We start from the raw sequence: 15,019 nt of genomic DNA, 5'->3' as shown, positions 1-15,019 counted from the left end.
ATGGGGCTTAAAGATCGACTTACAAACATGTTTTCGTCAAAGTTTATTTGTTGGACCCAAACCTGAACATTGAGAAAGTGAAGGGGTGCCTGTCGTGTCTAATATCATCCTGCTGCATGATTTTATAGGTTTTATCCTGTAAAACGGCATCTGTGTAAGAATTCCATGGTGACAATGAAACACAGGGAAAGAGCTGGTCAAGACTGTGACTGGGGCTCCTCCTGCTGGCAGCTTTAAAAATAACTCAAAATAATAATAACTCCCGGTTGACTCCCGGCGGTGCTGGTGGCCACTCCAGCTCGCCCTGATAAACACGCTTTGAATCGGTGTAATGTCGGATTATGGGCTTTGAAGAAAGACGCCATTGTCTCCGGGAAGTACAGATGTAAGCGCTGACGCCATAGAAGAAGAAACGGCTCAATCTGACCGCTTTGCCCGAGGATTGACTCCAAACTGTGTGAATCTGGGCCTGGGATTGTCCATAGCCATTTATTGGGCTCTACAAATGTCAATCATATGCGTCTGCACGTAGCCCATAGCCGATCATATCAATTGTACCCGATGATGTAAGTAGAAGAACGCTTTTTTTCTTGTAAAATAAACCAAGTTTAAGTATTTAACGCGGTCCAAAGCTTGATGGAAAGATGGCTTCGCGTCTAATGCTGTCATATTGGATTCGTAAACAAACTGCTTCTGTCTGTCCGATTGCTCATCATCGTCCCGTTCTGTGATTGGTTCCCAAATCCATGCAAACATTTTGGCCATGGTCTCCGTACTGTTGAGCAGTTCAAAAGGATTCAAGCGGGCAAGCAGCATGGGTATTCCCAGGCTGGTGAAATACTGCTCCAGGTCTGTCTTTGACGAGGAACAGCACTAGAACATCATTTAAAGAGAGAAAAAGTCGATTTTGGAGGATACATCCACTTCAAACTGTGTGTTACGGTGTTTTTCAGTCACTTTTGATCAGGGTTTTGTGTGAGCGGGATGTAACGGAGAAGATCCTCATCCGTACGATCGTTTTGGGGGAGTTGTTCTGTGGGATTGGCCCTTTGTCTCATACGTTCCTTTTTTATCCCATCACTGTAAACGGTGATTATTATAAAAATGGATTAGGTCTATTATGACTAACTTGATGATTAGGCTCCACCCACTGAGCTGGCCAATCGAGTTCTTGCTGGATTTGGGGTAAATACTATTGTTTGGTGTCAGTAGAATCTTTTTTCACACGCTGCACAATGGTCTTGTTCAGGTCATGATTATCCTGTACTTTTTATTGTTCAAAAATAAATGTTTTTTATAAATCCTCTGTATGTCGTCGTATTTTTGGCACAAAAACAACTTTAGCGTTAAAGATCAACAGTTTGAGAGAGCGCAGTGGGTAGAAGGAACCTCCCATTACCATTTTATTTGTAACATTAGAGATTAAATCCTTTTTATGTCTGAAAAGTTGAAATACTGTAGATTGTAAGGAAAATAACCCACTTTTTACTAAAGTGTTTTCACTAAAAGGGAACGTTTAGATTATTACAACAATGGAGTATATTTAGGTCATTTTGTCAAGTCAGAATGCAGATCCTCCTTGTTTGTGGGCTCAAGCAAACGTCCTTAAACAGACAATTAGCTAAAACAGTGAAAAGTGGAGGAAAAGCTATGGAACAACGCCGCTCAATCCATCCAACAAACAGACCACAGAGATACAGACTTCAATAACCCATGAAAATAGTACAGAAGATTAAAGAAAAAGGCGAAGATGTCTCCTCTGTTTGAGGAGGGGCTTACAAGTGTAGCATCCGTACAACCGCTCTGAAGGACTTACCGGAGAATGGCAGGAGCTTGGGTTCGGTTTAGTGTCCAAACCTACCGTCTGTCGATTAATAGGGATGGGAATTAATATATTTTTAAAACTATGTCAGTGATAATTGGCTTTAAATAAATTTCTTTTATCATTGCAAAAGTGTTGGTTGAATTCATTCAGCTGCAGTTTTTGGAAGGAATTTGCTTGTTGTGTTTAATTTAATTTGGATTATCAACATTTCCCTCATTTCTCTGATGGAAAGTTTGAAAATCTTAATAAATAAAATATGCACTGATTTTGTGGCATTCATAATGGAATTAAAAGCATTACATCTGAGACAGTAGCACTGAATCCGCTGGGACATGATTGTCTGCCTGAGCCGGCGCTGGTCCTTCTGGGGCCCTAAGCAAAAATCCACACGGGGGCCCTACAGTACCTACGCGTCCCGGTTATTCGATGAAGAGCAAACCCATTTAAGGTCAAAACGGTTCCACTGTGCAGTAGTGCAGGGCAGAAGTGGAACATAATGACCTCAATTCAGGCCCCGTGCCTCTGTGTGAGAACAACTAACCACTAAGCCACTGTGAGACTGGGCTTTAGGACTACTGACCCACAGTTTGGGGAAACTAACTGAAACCTGCACCTCACGGTTATTTCTGCCTGACCACTGAGAATTTGCCTGTGAGTTGTTCAATTTAGACTGTGCACATTCGGAGAACCAGAGTTACTGTAAGTAACTGTGTGGATTCAACTCATCTTTGAGACAAAATAGGCCTGTAACAACGCTTGATTAATCAGTGAAACAACACCGGCGAAGTTGGACTGCGATGCGGGGCCCTTGAGGCTGCGGGGGCCCTACGCACCTTGCATAGTTTGCCTATAGGAAAAACTGGCTCTGACGTCTACTTTCAACCAAACACATGGCTTCTCAAATCATTTCTCTGTGAGCGTCAACATCCATTTTGCGCCATCAAGGTAAGGGTGCATTGAAGTGGTTTCCTCTGAGGAGAGAATAGAATATGTTGTTTGAGACAAAATATAGGCTAATCTTTCTTGAGTGTAGAAGTATGTGACGTGGTAGACAGTGCTAGATTGTCAACACAGCTGAGTTTCTCCCCAGATAAATTAAAGCAGTACTAAATCCTTTCCGTAGTCCCTGTGGGGGTAATACAAGTGTTTATGGGATGATTGGAGGGTCTTTCATCTCCCCCTGGTGTCTCTGGCCAGAAAACCATGTTTGCAACTTGACTGCCACCAGGGGCGGACTGGGACTGAAAAACAGCCCTGGACTCTGACCAGCCTGGCCCAAATGAGCGTACATGTGACACTTACCACCCGCCTTAACGGAGTGCATTTTCTCCAGTTTGGCTTTACCCAAATCTAAAAGCTTCTCGACTGGAGAGCAACAATGTAACGCCTCATTTGAAAGCTGAAACCTACAAGAGTGATTGTAACTTTTTGTCAAGTGGCCACAGTTTTTAACCTCTTTTTTTGTTTGTTTTTTCATTACTTTTTTTGTGGCTCTTTATTGTATTTTTGTCACATTTTTTCTATAAATTTTTTTGTGTGTTTTTGTGGCCTCTTTGTTGCTTTGTTGTCGTGTTTTTCTTGACTTTTCATCACATTTTTCGTCACTTTTTGTGTTGCTTTTCCGGCACATTTTTGTTTTCTTTTCAACCTCTTTTTGTCGCTAATTTGATGCTTTCCTTTTTAGCTTTTAGATTTGGGTAAAGCTCGGTTAAGGCGGGACCGGTGGCCCTAGAGCCAGTGGCCCTTCTGTGCTCTTCCAGAATGGACATATGGCCAGTCCGCCCCTGACTGCCACCGGCCCGGAGAAAGCAACACACACTAATGGAATCACAAAGAAGAAGCTAACATGCTAACGGGCAAAGCTAACTGCGGGCTAGCGTCACTTTAAACAGTATTTACAGCCAAGTTTGAGTGAATATTGTATAATTGGATGCACAGTAACCCTCTCTCTCTTCGCCTTTCCCGTCAGCGTAGTATTTAATCTCCAAAACAATTAATAATCATAACTTGCTGCGACACCTGCAGTTGCGCTCATGGCCTCTAGGGGGAAGAGTTACTTAGTACTGCTTTAAACCAGACCATCTAAAACAACGGAAGACACATTTTAAGATTGTTTAGAAGTTTTACACATGTTGCAGCAAGTTGTAAATGACGCGATTAAAGACGTGAGCGCTCTGAGGCTATTGTCCTCGGTTAAACATGTCGATTTTATAGCACAGTAATATCTTCACTTTACTGCGTGGAAGTCGAAGTGCTACTAAGGTGTTGCTGCGCCTTTCAAGATAGTTCCCCTTTTTATCTGCTTAGAAAATCAACATGTTTAATTTTGTGTGACTATACTTGGATTGTGTAACTACTCATGTATTTTCAAATAGGGGAAATGTAGAAGCTTGGCCGCTTCTAACTTCACCCCCGTTTGGCCCCATAGAGGAGAGGCTAAATGCTAACAACATCTTTGGTCTATTTGCGTAACTGAGCGCACGCACAAAGACCAGACAGTTGTGCATCAACTCGTCTAAGCTCAGGTAACAACGTATCTCAGTGTGGAAGACCTTTTCCTATAACCAGTCTGCAATAAACTTCAATATGTGAGCAGTAAAGGCAACAGTGACAATGTTTATGTTTGACGGGCCATTTTAAAACAGTACGTGTGCGTGCACTATGTCTTAAAAGAATAGTTCCATGTTTACACCAACTGCATGAGTACAATCTATGCCCCTCTGCTGCCCCCATGTGGGTGGGTGAGAAATTGCATGAACACCTGGTTTGAAAAGTTAAAACTGAACTTTTATTGCAATATGAAACTTACTATTCTTGCTGGAGATACATCTTTCAATCCATGCAAAATGTTGGCATAAAGTTTGAAAGGAGGAAGCAATCAGCAATTTTCCTGATGAAGGTCTCAGGACCGAAACGTTTGCCAACCTTGCAAAAATAGTTTAAGAGTTGGTAGTGTGCGGGAACAATAGTTATTCTTTACAAAGTTTAAAAAAGTGTATCTTTATGACACAGACACTAGCCACACATGACTAAAGTGTGAGATCTTTGTTCCTAAAACGAAAAGGAGGAACACTGTGTCTCCCAGTGCCGCCTGCTTTACGCTCATTACACACTTTGCTTCGGCCGACACACTGAGGCCACTGTGACCGACTGGCATTGGACACAATTTGCGCCGCTGTTTTATGAACACAGTTGACAAAAAAAACAACCCGTATTTAATGAGAAACGATGATGAGGAAGAGGAGTAAAAGAAACATGTGCCGACGTGGCCAGTGATCAGGGCAGACTTCACGCTCAGGCATCTGCATGAAGTCTCTCGGCTCATTCATCAGGCAAAGCATAAAACAAGCATCAGTAAATAAAAATATGAGCTCAGAAGTGTAGCAGAATGGAAGCAGAATGTCTCAGTGTAGTTTCAGAGCTGTTGTCCAGGTCAGTGAGAGGACACAGTAAATGTCAGGTGTGGACAGGGCTGAGTCTGGTCCATGAGCTCCCTCTGTCCAGGATCAACACTCAGGACCATGGTTTGATAAAACCCCAGCTGAAAAGAGACGACACAGACAGTTATTAGACACAGAGGGAAGAGAAACAGTCATTATTCATTTAGCAGCAATAATTACTAGTGATGAATGATACAGCATAAGTAATAGTCTGGTGTTTCAAAAGTCGTTATTATACAGGCTTAACAGAACAAATAATTGTGACCATCACATCAGTCCCAGGTCGACGTGCTGTTTTACAAATCCTGTAATAAGGACTGAGGACTGAGGAAGCTGCAGTGACCAATCAGAGCAGACTGGCCTAAACAGAGTCCAACAGTCTTTGGGCCCGATCTTGTGCATCAAAACGGAGACGATAGCGTGACATTTTGCGCTCAGTAGGAGCGCACTTTGTGATCTTGCCACTCCAGACTTGGCGCATTTAAGTGGGTTGAGACACACACATTTTCCTCCAACCAGATCGACTCCGCGTCCAGGAGAGTGGTTATGTGGGAGTGGGGGGTGAACATGTGCTTTTGTTTTGCTTCGCGTTCACGCCAAGCGCGGGCCGATCCGCCCCACAGCGGACGCTGTAGCTGTTTTTCTCTCGAGACGTGAACATCGTTTAGCTCACGATGGGGTAAATAAAGTTTTTAGTTTGACCTGTGAGAGCCTATGGCTTAAGAAAGAACGCAAGACAGCGCAATGTAAACGAGGAAGTGAATGTCAGCCGTGTTTCCATTAGTGCCTCCTCTTGTGACGCCCCCTCACAGGTGGCGGAGGCGAATGGCACATACAGCGCCTCCACTTGGAAAATAATTCGCCAAGAGCCTGCGCCGCCCCGTGCGCCGCCACAAGATCTGGGCCCTAATGTTTTGTCCAATGGAGCCTGAGACAGGAGGCTGGACTGCAGCATCAGGAGGGGCAGTTTGGGACTGTTTCATGTGGATTCAGCAGAGCCACATTCACTGAGATCAGCCAAACCAGACTCTGCTCTGATCCACTCCTGTTCACTACACTATAGTATATACTCACTCAAGAAACTCCAGTCGACAGTGAGGACTCTGTTGGAGTTCAAGCAGCTCCTGGACGTCTGACCTCATTAGAAAGTTACCGCTCAGAAACAGTCGTCTCAGATGTGAGGGGTTGGACTTCAGAGCTGAGGCCAGAGAAGAACAGCTGGACTTCGACAAAAAGCTCCAGGTCAATCTGAATAAAGAATAAATGATGAACAGATGATGAAACTATTTGAATGTATTGATTGTAACAGAGGCTCATATGAGATTGTGCTGACGACCTGATATTTCAGTTTTCATTCAGTGTCAGATTCTGTCTGAGACAAACCTTTCTCTGTTTTCAGACACTTTGCATAAAGCCATATCTTCACTAGTTACAATGATGTGAATTCACCAGATTTCACTGGATTTGAGCCGTTTGGACAAGTTTAAAAGTATTTATTTGAATATAATCTCCTTCTCTCAGGGAGAAGATACAGGGCAGACTCAACAGTAATGACACTTTGCTTCAATATAAAGTAGTTTGTACAGTTTGTATAACAGGGTGATTTGTGTGGAGCCTGTGTGGAGGCAACAGGTGGTGAACAAAGACAAGTGCCTCATGCCTACAGTGAAGGACAGTGGTGGGACTGTCATGGTCTGGGGCTGATTGAGCTACAGGTGGAGGAGGGAACCATGAACGCCAACATGTACTGAACCCCTTTCATCAGAAAGTGGCCACAGGGGTGAACTCAAATATGACCCTAAATACACCTCCAAGACGAGTCGACCACTGCCCTGGTGAAGCAGCAGAGGATAAAGGTAACAAACTGGACACACATGTCCCTCGATGTAAACCCTACTGACCATCTGTGTTTAGATACAGAGTAGCCATTTTGTAGTTTAGGACACTTGGTTAGTGATTTATAGAGCATAGTGATTTCATTAAAAATGCAAACTATGCAAAATTTTATGTTAAATTTCAAAATTTAACATTAATTTAAAAATTAATGTTAAAAAGATAAATATTTGTAAAGCTATAAAGAGAAATAGAAATTGAGATAAATATGATTCATTTCATGGTAAGGATAATTAGTTAAAAAGGTTAAAAAGTATATGTTAAAAATAAAGGGTTTTAAACAAGGTACATTTTGTATTTTATTTTTGTTACTTTTGGAGAAGTTGTAATATTCTAATTGTAATATGTGACTAGTATAGCTTACCTAAGTGATGGCCACATGGACTTTTGGACTCTTTTAAGGCCATTTAGTATAGTCATTGCATTATTATGGATTTCTGCTGTTGTTGACTGTAAAACTGAAGATGTGTTGATACAGTTAGTTTTTTGTTCATCCAGTCCTCTAGAGTGCGTTAGGTTTTGGGTAATTTAGTTTCAGCCCATAGGTGGCATCACAGATCCCCAGCACACAAAAGTAAACAATGTCAATGCTGTTGAGTCGTGCGCCATCTGAAGCCATCTACCCATTTTTAGCCCTTTGAGTGGCAATATTAGCGAGTGTTGTTGATTAATATGATGTTTAGAACAGGTATAGTTCATTATTTGCTTAATTTTATTGACCATTCTGAGAGATGTGTCAAAAAAGTTCCTAGAATTACTCAGCTAACCCAAATCTTTGTACACACTTTTTGTGCATTTTATCTTTGTGTTTTAGTCACTAATACATGTGTGTATTTGTGTCTTTTTCAGTTTCACACTTTTTTGCTGTCCAAATCCTGTCCAAAACGACACGTGCCTGTTCCTTGGAGGGGATAATGCAGGAAAGAGTTTAGCTGGCTGTAGGCTTGTGCCGATGGACGATATCATCGTCCATCGCCGATGGATGAGCAACATCACGATGGAGAGCCACCATCGTGATGCCACGCCCCCTCCAGTCAAAAACACGCACTGGTCTTCTGTGGGCCTTGTAAACCTACAAACTTTGCAGGGATTGCACTGTAAATTAAATCACGGATGTAACTAATATGCGCGCTAGTGTCAGTAGCCTGCCAGAAGCCACGATGTGTTAGCCGTTATTATTAGCGTAAAGACGCAGCGCTGCTCTGTTTCTGACGCGCGGCGCTCTCTCTCTCTCTCTGCAGCTCAGTTTAACAGCGCGTGGTTTTGCTTTGCTTTGCTGCGTATTGAAACTTAAACCGTTTTAAAATGAGATGGCTTTCACATCGGAGCTAGATGAGCGCGCGGACTATTCTCACGAAAGACCGAGAGAGGAGAGAGAAAGGCGCGGTGCAGGAGTTACGAGGTTACGAGCTCACGGACCGGGTGGCGCGTGGAGCAGCTTCAAAAGCGTAAGCTACGACGCAAACTTCTAAATATTGTCCCGTTCACCCACTTTTTCTTAAACATTACGTTAAAACTGAGCAAATGCAAATAATAAGCTCCGATTTTAATTTGTATAAGTGTGATAAGAGTCTTGGAGTTGACGCGCTGAATGAGTCATTCTCCTCTCAGACTTTACGCACGAGTTTTAACACATTTCTGCTGCAAAAGTCGTGTTCCATGACTCTGTTCAAATCATGTTTAGTTTAGATCCATTTATCCTGCAATCTCACATTTTACAAACATACATAGTAATATGCAGCATATATATAGGCTATGTAAATGTCTTTAAAAAAATGCTTATAATGAAAAATGGACGATATCATCGTCCATCACGATGGTTCACTGTAAACATCGTCAACGGCGAATCAAGGGGACATCGCCCAACCCTAGCTGGCTGCGAATCCCAATATAGGACAGGAGTCACATTGGGTGCAACAGTTCAGAAGAACAATCCTCTCATGCTGAAGTAAAAAGCAGCGAGGTAACCAGTCTGTGGCTAATGCAATATAAAGCGTCTTTGAGTGTCCTGAAAAGCACTATATAAAACTGAGTAGTAGTAGTAGTAGTAGTAGAAGTAGTCAGGCACGTGCACAGATAGAGCCCAGGTTGCTCAAGCACCTTCCCCTTTGCCCCGTGCCCTTTAGGTGCCCTTCTCAAGACCGCGTGTCGAGATCAGGACAAGGAGGAGAGAGAAGGGAGAGGAGGAGAGAGAAGGGTGAGGAGGAGAGAAAAGGGTGAGGAGGAGAGAGAAGGGTGAGGAGGAGAGAGAAGGGTGAGGAGGAGAGAGAAGGGAGAGGAGGAGAGAGAAGGGAGAGGAGGAGAGAGAAGGGAGAGGAGGAGAGAGAAGGGTGAGGAGGAGAGAGAAGGGAGAGGAGGAGAAAGAAGGGTGGGGAGGAGAGAGAAGGGTGAGGAGGAGAGAGAAGGGTGAGGAGGAGAGAGAAGGGAGAGGAGGAGAGAGAAGGGTGAGGAGGAGAGAGAAGGGTGAGGAGGAGAGAGAAGGGTGAGGAGGAGAGAAAAGGGTGAGGAGGAGAGAGAAGGGTGAGGAGGAGAGAGAAGGGTGAGGAGGAGAGAGAAGGGAGAGGAGGAGAGAGAAGGGTGAGGAGGAGAGAGAAGGGTGAGGAGGAGAGAGAAGGGAGAGGAGGAGAGAGAAGGGAGAGGAGGAGAGAGAAGGGAGAGGAGGAGAGAGAAGGGAGAGGAGGAGAGAGAAGGGAGAGGAGGAGAGAGAAGGGTGAGGAGGAGAGAGAAGGGTGAGGAGGAGAGAGAAGGGTGAGGAGGAGAGAGAAGGGTGAGGAGGAGAGAGAAGGGTGAGGAGGAGAGAGAAGGGAGAGGAGGAGAGAAAAGGGAGAGGAGGAGAGAGAAGGGAGAGGAGGAGAGAAAAGGGTGAGGAGAAGAGAGAAGGGTGAGGAGGAGAGAGAAGGGTGAGGAGGAGAGAGAAGGGTGAGGAGGAGAGAGAAGGGAGAGGAGGAGAGAGAAGGGTGAGGAGGAGAGAGAAGGGAGAGGAGGAGAGAAAAGGGAGAGGAGGAGAGAGAAGGGAGAGGAGGAGAGAAAAGGGTGAGGAGGAGAGAGAAGGGAGAGGAGGAGAGAGAAGGGTGAGGAGGAGAGAGAAGGGTGAGGAGGAGAGAGAAGGGTGAGGAGGAGAGAGAAGGGTGAGGAGGAGAGAGAAGGGTGAGGAGGAGAGAGAAGGGTGAGGAGGAGAGAGAAGGGAGAGGAGGAGAGAAAAGGGAGAGGAGGAGAGAGAAGGGAGAGGAGGAGAGGAGGAGAGAGAAGGGTGAGGAGGAGAGAGAAGGGTGAGGAGGAGAGAGAAGGGTGAGGAGGAGAGAGAAGGGAGAGGAGGAGAGAGAAGGGTGAGGAGGAGAGAGAAGGGTGAGGAGGAGAGAGAAGGGAGAGGAGGAGAGAGAAGGGAGAGGAGGAGAGAGAAGGGAGAGGAGGAGAGAGAAGGGAGAGGAAGAGAGAGAAGGGAGAGGAGGAGAGAGAAGGGTGAGGAGGAGAGAGAAGGGTGAGGAGGAGAGAGGAGGAGAGAGAAGGGTGAGGAGGAGAGAAAAGGGTGAGGAGGAGAGAGAAGGGTGAGGAGGAGAGAGAAGGGTGAGTAGGAGAGAGAAGGTAGAGGAGGAGAGAGAAGGGTGAGGAGGAGAGAGGAGGAGAGAGAAGGGTGAGGAGGAGAGAGAAGGGAGAGGAGGAGAGAGAAGGGTGAGGAGGGGAGAGGAGGAGAGAAAAGGGAGAGGAGGAGAGAGAAGGGTGAGGAGGAGAGAGAAGGGAGAGGAGGAGAGAGAAGGGTGAGGAGGGGAGAGGAGGAGAGAAAAGGGAGAGGAGGAGAGAGAAGGGTGAGGAGGAGAGAGAAGGGAGAGGAGGAGAGAGAAGGGTGAGGAGGGGAGAGGAGGAGAAAAAAGGTAGAGGAGGAGAGAGAAGGGAGAGGAGGAGAGAAAAGGGAGAGGAGGAGAGAGAAGGGAGAGGAGGAGAGAGAAGGGTGAGGAGGAGAGAGAAGGGAGAGGAGGAGAGAAAAGGGAGAGGAGGAGAGAGAAGGGAGAGGAGGAGAGAAAAGGGAGAGGAGGAGAGAAAAGGGAGAGGAGGAGCGAGAAGGGAGAGGAGGAGAGAAAAGGGAGAGGAGGAGAGAAAAGGGAGAGGAGGAGAGAAAATGGAGAGGAGGAGAGAGAAGGGAGAGGAGGGGAGAGAGAAGGGAGAGGAGGAGAGAGAAGGGTGAGGAGGAGAGAGAAGGGTGAGGAGGAGAGAGAAGGGAGAGGAGGAGAGAGAAGGGTGAGGATGGGAGAGGAGGAGAGAAAACGGAGAGGAGGAGAGAGAAGGGAGAGGAGGAGAGAGAAGGGAGAGAGAAGGGTGAGGAGGGGAGAGGAGGAGAGAAAAGGGAGAGGAGGAGAGAGAAGGGAGAGGAGGAAGGAGAAGGGTGAGGAGGGGAGAGGAGGAGAGAAAAGGGAGAGGAGGAGAGAAAAGGGAGAGGAGGAGAGAGAAGGGTGAGGAGGAGAGAGAAGGGTGAGGAGGTGCCTGGGTTCTGGACACTGTTGTCTGTGGGAGGTGCTCAGTAACATGAACATCCCAGGATTATTTTTGACAAACCAGATACTGTAAGTGTAGGCTATAGTACCTTTGCTTACTTATCTGTATTTGTGCTAATCTTGAATGCAGAGCAATGTGATAGTCCTACACATGATTGGACATGTTAATCAATGGTCTGTTAGTGTCACTAGTAACAGAAAAAAAAAAATCACCTTTTTTTTGCTTTTGTCTTAGTTGAGCACCTGCCCCTCAAAATGTCTGTGCACGCCACTGGTAGTAGTCATAGTCGTAGTCGTAGTCGTAGTCGTAGTCGTAGTCGTAGTCGTAGTCGTAGTCGTAGTCGTAGTAGTAGTAGTAGCAGCAGTGTGGAGAGGGAGGTCAGAGTCCAGGGCAGAAGCCTGACTAGCAGTAGTACAAATACACACCAGTGTCCAATTATACACAGGTGTATCATGGACGGTTCTTTGTCTCTGGTGCAGCCTCCTCTTCATCCACAACAGCGTGTGCTTATCTGGATGGACTTGTGTTCATGACTGAGGTAAAGCTGTGGAACATGTCCAGTGTGTGACAGTAAGAGTGAACTGACCTCAGAGTCTCCAGTCGACAGTCCACATTCTGCAGGAAATCACACAGACGTTCCACTCCAGAGTTCCTCAGGTTTGGGTTATTGCTCAGATTCAGGTGTCTCAGATATGAGGGGTTGGACTTCAGAGCTGAGGCCAGAGAAGAACAGCTGGACTCTGACAAACTGCAGTTCCTCAACCTGAATAAAGAATGAATGAACAGATGAAACAATTTGAACTATTATTGATTGTGTACATATAATATATATATATATATATATATATATATATATATATATATATATATATATATATATATATATATATATATATATATATATATATATATATATATATAGTCTCCACATTTGATATTCAGAGATTATGAGTTCACAAAGAAATGTCCAGTATAGTCCCTATAACCCGTCACTCAGTATAGCTGTAGACCCGCACTAAGTAGACCAGTGGTTCCCAACCCATTCCAAAAACTATGGCCACTACAAATGTGTAAAATAATGAATGCTAAAAATAATTTCAAACAAACTGCAATTGGAGTGTTTGATGCACCCGTACTCCTTTCTTATATACTACAACGACAATATGTTCGCTAAACTCAGGGAATTGAATTCAAGAGACCATGGAATATTTGTGGATAAATATTAGGGGTTCAGCTCTAACGGTTTGGTTCACGGTGCAGGACCCGTGGTTTGGTGAATCACGGTGCAAGTGCAATCTAAAAAATAATAAGTTGGTTTTGAAATGAAATAGCCTAATGATCGTCATTAGACAGTATTTATAACCGTAGAATACAATTGGCAATGCTTTCAAAGCTGCTTTATAATAAAATGTACCTCTGGGCTCACAATACGTGAAAGCAAAATAGAAAACAAATGGTCCAGCAGCAAAGTAAAAAAAAAGAAAGCAACAGTGCAGGCCATGCGCTCGTTAAGTGGTAGTTTCATTTTCGCTTTCCGCACACGGAGGCTAAAGCATTCGGAGCAGCGCGTTTGATTTGAAGCTCGTGTTTGAGCAGTTGTTTTTTTGTCTTTTTGCGTACTTTTTTTCTGAGACAAAGCTTTGGAAACGGAATAAGGCCAGGATTGGATCGTCCGCATTTGTCTGCGCCTCTGACATTACGCAGCACTGGATCTATAATGAACCACAGCCTCGGTCACTGCAGGAGAGACTTAAACAAAGACACGCAGATGTCATGTGTTTTGGAGGATGTAACTGTCCCGGTGCGGAGCGTCTCCAGCTGCAGGTTAGCGTGAGTGACGATGGCACATTGCTCCGTTTGGATGCGCGCACACGCACAGCAGTCAGATCTCGTGCACTCGCGGTTTTGTGACGGCGGGTTGTCCTCGGACAGCAGCACCGCGGTCCATATGGACCCGTGGCCAATGATTTTATAATAATAATAATAATAATAATAATAATAATAATAATAATAATAATAATAATAATAATGATAATAATGATAATAATGCATTAGTCTTATATAGCGCTTTTCCAGACGCTCCAAGTCGCTTAACAATTTGATGCTTTATTCATTCACCCCATACTCGGTGATGATAAGCGAACATCAGCCCCCACCACCAGCCATGCACACACTCAGTACTGTCGCCAGGCTTCCTGGTGTTCCCAAACGGTCTCCCATCCCAGTCCTAACCAGGGCCTTCCCTGCTTAGCTTCAAAGGCGGTATGGGAAATAAACATGGCGGCGCCCACGGAGCTTATGGCAACGGCTATGGAGTTTGCGTTTTCTATTATAGATATACACTGCTCACAAAAACTTAGGGCACACTCAAAAAACACATCCTAGATGTCAATCAATTTGATTTTTCGGATGAAAATCTTTATTCATAGTGTAGGGCAATGTGTTGAGAACAAAATAATACACTGCTCACAAAAACTTAGGGCACACTCAAAAAACCAAAATAAATTTCCATTTATCATTCTTATGTTATTTTGTTCTCAACACATTGCCCTATACTATGAATAAAGATTTTCATCCGAAAAATCGAATTGATTGACATCTAGGATGTGTTTTTTGAGTGTGTCCTAAGTTTTTGTGAGCAGTGTATAAGAATGATGGAAATCAAATTCTCAGCCCCTGGAGGTCTGGATCCAAAATTATAGTCAAAATCAAAGTGACAAATCCGGTCACTGGTTGATCCAAATTCTGTAGAAATGCCTCCAAACGAGTCTGTATCATCCTCAGTCGTGTGTGTGGCCTCCACGTGCCTGAATGCACTCCCTACAACGCCTGGGAATGCTCCTGATGAGACCACGGATGTCCTCCTGAGGGATCTCCTCCCAGACCTGGATTAGAGCATCAGTCAGCTCCTGGACAGTCTGTGGTGCGACGTGGCGTTGATGGATGGACCGAGACATGATGTCCCAGATGTGCTCTATTGGATTTAGGTCTGCGGAACGGGCAGGCCAGTCCATAACATCAATACCTTCATCATGCAGGACCTGCTGACACTCTCTTGGCGGCACGGTAGCGCAGCGGTTAGCGCCTCCGCTTCACAGCTAGAAGGTCCCGGGTTCGATTCCCACCAGGACGGGGCCTTTCTGTGTGGAGTTTGCATGTTCTCCCCGTGTCTGCGTAGGTTTCCTCCGGGTACTCCGGTTTCCCCTACCACTAAAAACATGTGCAATAGGTGAATCCTCCAGCCAGGTGATTCTGACCACACATCATGGAGATGGGTCCCCGGGCGCGGCACTGCCGTCGACCACTGCTCTGTACGGGTTGCCCCAGCGGCATCGAAGGATGGGTTAAATGCAGAGGACAAATTTCCCTACGG

The 15,019-nt window shown here is 45.1% G+C and overlaps 1 protein-coding gene across 1 annotated transcript in view; it reads right to left on the bottom strand.

The window, feature by feature from the left end:
* Window positions 1-5,216: 5,216 nt before the first annotated feature.
* The window catches only part of LOC306964857 (uncharacterized protein), a 64,118-nt gene continuing 54,315 nt past the window's right edge, over window positions 5,217-15,019 (bottom strand). Inside the window, exons 14-16 of the mRNA XM_079559026.1 lie at window positions 12,233-12,409; window positions 6,340-6,513; window positions 5,217-5,366 (exon numbers count right to left, since the gene is read on the bottom strand). Of these exons, the coding sequence (XP_079415152.1) occupies window positions 5,339-5,366; window positions 6,340-6,513; window positions 12,233-12,409 (379 nt within the window). The 3' untranslated portion in view covers window positions 5,217-5,338. The remainder of the gene's footprint in view (window positions 5,367-6,339; window positions 6,514-12,232; window positions 12,410-15,019) is intronic.

This window comes from Gobius niger, assembly GCF_951799975.1.
Source record: "Gobius niger genome assembly, chromosome: 6".
NCBI lineage: Eukaryota > Metazoa > Chordata > Actinopteri > Gobiiformes > Gobiidae > Gobius > Gobius niger.
This window is presented reverse-complemented; position numbering and strand designations above follow the sequence as displayed.